This window comes from Oncorhynchus mykiss, chromosome 12, assembly GCF_013265735.2.
Source record: "Oncorhynchus mykiss isolate Arlee chromosome 12, USDA_OmykA_1.1, whole genome shotgun sequence".
NCBI classification, from domain to species: Eukaryota; Metazoa; Chordata; class Actinopteri; order Salmoniformes; family Salmonidae; genus Oncorhynchus; species Oncorhynchus mykiss.
The window spans coordinates 15,640,853-15,646,852 of NC_048576.1; the positions used below are offsets into that span (position 1 = coordinate 15,640,853).

At 40.7% G+C, this 6,000-nt stretch overlaps 1 protein-coding gene across 2 annotated transcripts in view; it reads right to left on the reverse strand.

The window, feature by feature from the left end:
* The window catches only part of LOC110537041 (guanine nucleotide-binding protein G(q) subunit alpha), a 30,231-nt gene extending 26,395 nt beyond the window's left edge, over window positions 1-3,836 (reverse strand). Inside the window, exons 1-6 of one of the 2 annotated variants that reach the window (XM_021622757.2) lie at window positions 3,370-3,836; window positions 2,830-3,008; window positions 1,689-1,873; window positions 856-1,010; window positions 402-530; window positions 7-136 (exon numbers count right to left, since the gene is read on the reverse strand). In XM_021622757.2, the coding sequence (XP_021478432.2) occupies window positions 7-136; window positions 402-530; window positions 856-1,010; window positions 1,689-1,873; window positions 2,830-2,965 (735 nt within the window). In that variant the 5' untranslated portion in view covers window positions 2,966-3,008; window positions 3,370-3,836. The remainder of the gene's footprint in view (window positions 1-6; window positions 137-401; window positions 531-855; window positions 1,011-1,688; window positions 1,874-2,829; window positions 3,009-3,369) is intronic. The other variant, XM_021622756.2, reaches the window with a different exon arrangement.
* Window positions 3,837-6,000: the final 2,164 nt, after the last annotated feature.

A 6,000-nucleotide genomic window follows, 5' to 3' on the forward strand; every position in this document is an offset into this window, starting at 1 on the left:
ACTCACCTCATTGTCAGATTCTACCAGGACCTGGTCGTATTCACTGAGAGCCACCAGGAACATGATGGAGGTGACATTCTCAAAGCAGTGGATCCATTTCCGCCTCTCAGACCTCTGGCCACCCACATCCACCATTCTGAGAACAGCAGCACAGCACCATGAGGTTTAGGGGCAACTCTCAACAGGCAGGTATAGAGAACACAGAGTTCTAATGGGTTATGATGAGTTATTACATTAACATCAATATGTACTGTACCAAAAAGCATGGAGATGGAGAAACATCCATTTGTATTTGAATAATTCAAAATGGAGTCTTTTAATATCAGTTACTTTTCTAGGATCATCTTGATCAATTGTGTTCAGCAGACAGGGATGGAATAGTAGGCTATGTGGATGTTTACCTGAAGACCACACTCTGGAGGTCAAAGGGGTACTCTATGATGCCTGTGGTAGGGACCCTGACCCTGAGCACGTCTTGCTGGGTCGGGACATAAGATGACTCAGCTATACGGTCCAGTGCATTCAAGTAGCTGAAAGGGCATGAGAGAAATGGGGTTATTTATTATTATTATTATTATCATCGTTTTAACAGTTCTGTTACTCATTAAGTCACCTTTCAGAAAAACACAGAAGTCTTAAAATACAGATCTTTCAGCCGACCATCACAATAGCAATCAATCTGGCCATTGGATCGCGTTATTGTTTACCTGAATCTGCACAGCCTTTTATGCCTGAGATGTAACTGGCATTGGACACAGTGGAAACTATTTGGGAAGAGTGTGGGGAGTAGTCACTGGTCTGTGTCCACTCACTATTTGGCAATCTAAACTAGAGGTTTGGTATTGGTTTACTCACTATTTGGCAGAGTCTGAGAGCTGGTATTCCCTCTTCCGATCGTAGCATTCCTGGATCCCTGGGTCATTCCATAGACTCTTAATGGCGTCAACGTACGGATTTGTAAACATTGTGACCTTCTCTACGTCCACTTCAATGACAATATTTGCATGGCCCTGAAATAGGAGAGAGGAAGAGAAGGGGAAAGAGATCATTGCATAAGAGACCTAGAGAGGCATTTGTCTGAGTGATCATGTTTATTGTAAATGGAAGCCAAAGAATTGTGTTAGCTTGGCCTCAGACCTATCTAGAATTTAAATGTGTGTTAGTGCGTGGCAGTTAGCACATAGCTGTGAGGTAGTGAATTTGTATGATTACTAGGCCCCATACGGTGGCTTTAAGGTAAGGGATAGAGAGCTACGTGATTACGCAACGTCATTTTGTCTCTCTTGTGGCATATTGGTCCCAGAAGTTGCCCTACTTTACGTGTGTGCCAACAGTCAACCACATGTGTACCTTTTACAAGGCCTTCAGTCTGTCATCCTGCTCAGTAACTAATGACATCATCAACTAGGCAGAAAGTAAACAAAGTTACAGATATCATAACGACATCACCTGATCCTTCACTACAATCCTCACTGAGACTCAGAGACTGTAGAAACAAATAAAAGGTCTGTACAAACATGGGCCTAGCCAGGTCCGGAGGTTTTTCTGACAATGAAAAGCTTCTAGCCTAGAGGCTATAACTAAAGCCTATAGTGTTTCCAGAGTGGTGTCAAGGCCTGGAAAAACTCAAAAATGTTGGCAAAAAAAAACAGGCAAAGTTGGTATAAATGGAACAACAGAAGGGTCACCTGGTTGTCTTCACACTTGTAAGGGATCTGAAGGGTCTCCATAGCATGGATCATGGACTGCATGGCAGTGAAGATGTTCTGGTACACCAGCTTGGTGAAGCCTCGCTTGTCATCCTCGGAGTAGCCCGTCCCATGGATGATCCTCATCTGCTTGATGAAGGTGCTCTTCCCACTCTCACCAGTCCCTGGGAAGAAAAAGCTCAGAGATTAACTCCGTTTGACAGTAGCCTGCCACTGCTGATGAAAGCCAATGCACATTTTAGGCTTATTATAGAGTGTCATTTTTATATTGTCAATTTGATGGACACACGACATGTAGATTAAACTATTGCTGAGTAACCCAAACATTTTGTTTGAATACAATTTTTCAACTGCACTTTGTTTTGGCCATGGAATGTTGATACAACAGTTTCAGGGTGTGGTCTATTGTGTGTTGTATCTGTCACAGGAACATATTTCTGATCTCCGAACCTAAATGGGCAGTGATCCATGACAATAATTGATTGATTTCTAAGAAATGTGGCCCCTATGCAATTAATCAACCTAACGTTTATAGTAGCAATGGTAACCCTTCCTTAGTCACCTAACAAATTACATGAGCCTGATTGCTGTCAACATTTTTTCCTTGAGTTATAACTTATTTTGCTCCCAGCAGGGTGACAGTTGTGAGCTGGATGTGTGAACTTAATAAATTATTCTACATATTTAAGTTATATTAACATCACAGAGTACCAAAAGACATTACACTACAATAAACATAACGGATAAGCCTGGTGGGAAGAGCTACATGAGGACAGGCTCATTGTAATGGCTGGAATGGAATAGATGGAAATGAGTCAAACATGTGGTTTCCATATGTCTGATGTGTTTGATAACTTTCCAATTATTCCATTCCAGCCATTACAATGAGCCCCTCCTCCTACAGCTCCTCCCACAAGCCTCTGAAACATTGTTTTCTTGGCAATATCTCAAATAAATTCCAATTGCCAGGCAATATGTTTTTTTTTATAGGCATGTGCATTGAAATAACATATACAATGTACACTGATATAGTCAGTGATATTATGAACATGTTTCAAATAATGATACAATGTCATATTAGTGCTTTGAGTGGTTATTAGAACTGTGATCGTTGGTTTACCGAGAAGCAACAGCTTAAACTCGCGGCGCGAGTCTTTCTTGTCCCGGCGAAGCTGTCTTTCGATCTCGTCGTTGATCCGTCGAGCCTCCTTTCCCTCTTCGCTGAGGCAACAGGCCCCTACGGAGCCCAGAGTCATGACTCTCTTGATAACACTTACTTTTGGGGTCGAGGAGGTAGGCCTATATTCCAAAGTGAAATTAAATTACAATTTAAAAAATGTTAAGGCGATAAACATTGACACTTTGTTAAATAAATTGTTATATTTAACTAAAATAAATGTCCTCCCTCAGCACTGACTGAATTCTCTATCTACAGTGCCATGCATAGCCTACGCTCTAGAGTCCACAGTAAAAGCCAAGCGTAATAATGCGAATACAATTCCCAGAAACTGATTGAACCTTTGGCAGAAACAGACCACTTGTTATTTTATATTTATGTAAACTACGGTCCCATTACGAAATGCAATAGGAGCCAATCCGTTGGGAGAATGAATAATGAAATAGCAACATGTAAACAGAAAACAGAAAAGCAAATCTTTACCTCCAATAGTTGAACTCCGGGTGTGGTGAATGAATATGGCGGACTTTTACTCCATATCACCATAAATGTATAAAAAACGAAATTCCATTATTCCACAGGAGTAACAAAAAATAATCCCATACCACAATATGTTCCTTTTGAATTTGTCTTCATTGAAGTTGCATTGCTTAACGTTGTTATATTTTTTCTATTGTCCCCTTTGCTTGTCCCATCTGTAATTTCATTAGGTACAGAATACAGTGTACTCTGACTGGACCCTATGTGAACCTAGCAGCAAAAAGGCAAGGAGCCATAAAAATAAAAGTGCTCTACACAGTAAAACATTTTCTTCATATTCATCCACCCTTTTGTCATTCTTCTTCAACATCACTCATCCTTGCCTTTATTTACGTTTTTCTCTTCGTCATTATTCTACATCTTAATAATTTTCACCAACATAAAAAGTATGGGCCCATGAACGGGGTGTGTCGGACAGTGTCTCTCGAAGTAGAGGACTCTTATTTTCACACAATTCTAGCCATTATTGCTGCCAGCTGCTGTCGTGTTGTGCTGGCGTAACTCAAGCCCCGAACCATGTGACGTTAGGAGAGGGTGTGTTTAGATGGGAAAGGATCATGAAGGCATGTCGCTCAATATGTTACATTGTAATGAAACAACTGCCCGGTGGCACATAAAAAGGGTGGGCAGTTCACTACTTACATAAACACTTAACATATCTTGGATTGAAGAATATAGAGGCTAATTTCACAAATTTTAAATGTGTTATTACATGTTATTGACTACAGTATACCAAAAATCAGGAACACCACGGAGGGCCGAATGTCTGCAGATTTTCGTTCCTCCCCTACACTTCATTGATAAATTAAGGCCACTAATTAGTAAGGAACTCCACTAACCTGATTGTCTCGGTCTTAATTTAACGGAACAGTGGTGGAGAAAGTACACAATAGTTATACTTGAGTAAAAGTAAATATACCTTAATAGAAAATTACTCAAAACTTAAAGTAACACAGTAAAACACTACTCGAGTCAAAATAAGTAGTTGGTTTTCAATATACTTAAGTATCAAAAGTAAAAGGAAATGCAATACATATTTTCAAATTCCTTATATGAAACCAGACAGCATGATTTAACATACTTTACAGTTAGCTAGGGGCACACTCCAACACTTAGACATAATTTACAAACAAAGCATTTTTCTTTAGTGAGTCCTCAGATCAGAGGTACTAAGGATCACGTGTCCTCTTGATAAATGACTGAATCTGACATTTTCCTGTCCTGCTAAGCATTCGAAATGTAGCAAGTACTTATTTTCTTTTGGAATGTAGTAGAGTAAATGTTGTCAAAAATATAAACGCGGCATGTAAAGTGTTGGCCCCATGTTTCATGAGCTGAAATAAAAGGTCTCTGAATTTTTCCATAAGCATAAAAAGCTTATTTCTCTCCAATTCTGTGCACAAATTTGTTTACATCCCTGTTAGTAAGAATTTCTCCTTTACCAAGATATTCCATCCACCTGACAGGTGTGGCAGATCAAGAAACTGATTAAATAGCATGATCATTACACAGGTGCACCTTGTGCTAGGGACAATAAAAGGACACTAAAATCTGCAGTTTTGTCACACAACACGAAGTCACAGCGGTCTCAAGTTGAGGGAGCGTGCAATTGGCAGGCTAACTGCAGGAATGTCCACCAGAGCTGTTTTTATGTATTTAACAAGGCAAGTCAGTTAAGAACAAATTCTTATTTACAATGACGGCCTACTCCGGCCAAACCCTAATGACGCTGGGACAATCGCCCTATGGGACTCCGAATCACAGCCGGTTGTGATACAGCCTGGTATCAAACCAGGGTCCGTAGTGACAGCTATAGCACGGAGATGCAGTGCCTTAGACCGCTGCGCCACTCTGGAGCCCCGTTGCCAGAGAATTTAATGTTAATTTCTCTACCAGAAGCCATCTCCAACATTGTTTGAGAATTTGGCAGTAACTCCAACCAGCCACACAACGGCAGACTACGTGTAACCATGCCAGCCAAGAACCTACACATCTGGCTTCCACAGCTGCGGGATCGTCCAAACTCATTCTGATTGGCTAGGCCTGGCTCCCAAGTGGGTGGACCCATGCGCTCCCAGGCCCACCCATGGCTGCGCCCCTGCCATCATGTGAAATCCATAGACTAGGGCCTAATGAATGTATTTCAATTGACTGATTTCCTTATATGAACTCAGTAAAATCTTTGAAATGGTTGCATTTTTGTTCAGTAAAGCAGATACCCCAAAAAAAACTACTTAAGCATTTTTACACCACTGGAAAGGAAAAACCAGCAGACACTAGGTCCTCCATGGAATAAGTTTGAGTCCTGATCTACACTGAAGTGGATTTAACAGGTGACATCAATAAGGGATCATAGCATTCACCTGGATTCATGTGACCAGTCGGTCATGGAAAGAGCAGGAGTGCTTAATGTTTGGTATACTCAGTGTATGTTAATACAGAACACAGATGTCACAATGTGGCATATGAATCATAGCCTTACTTGTCAACTAGGTATTACTTAATACTCATGCTGCATTACTTGTAGAAAATGTCTACCATAACAGCTACACCTAACTTCTCCTTGATACTGAA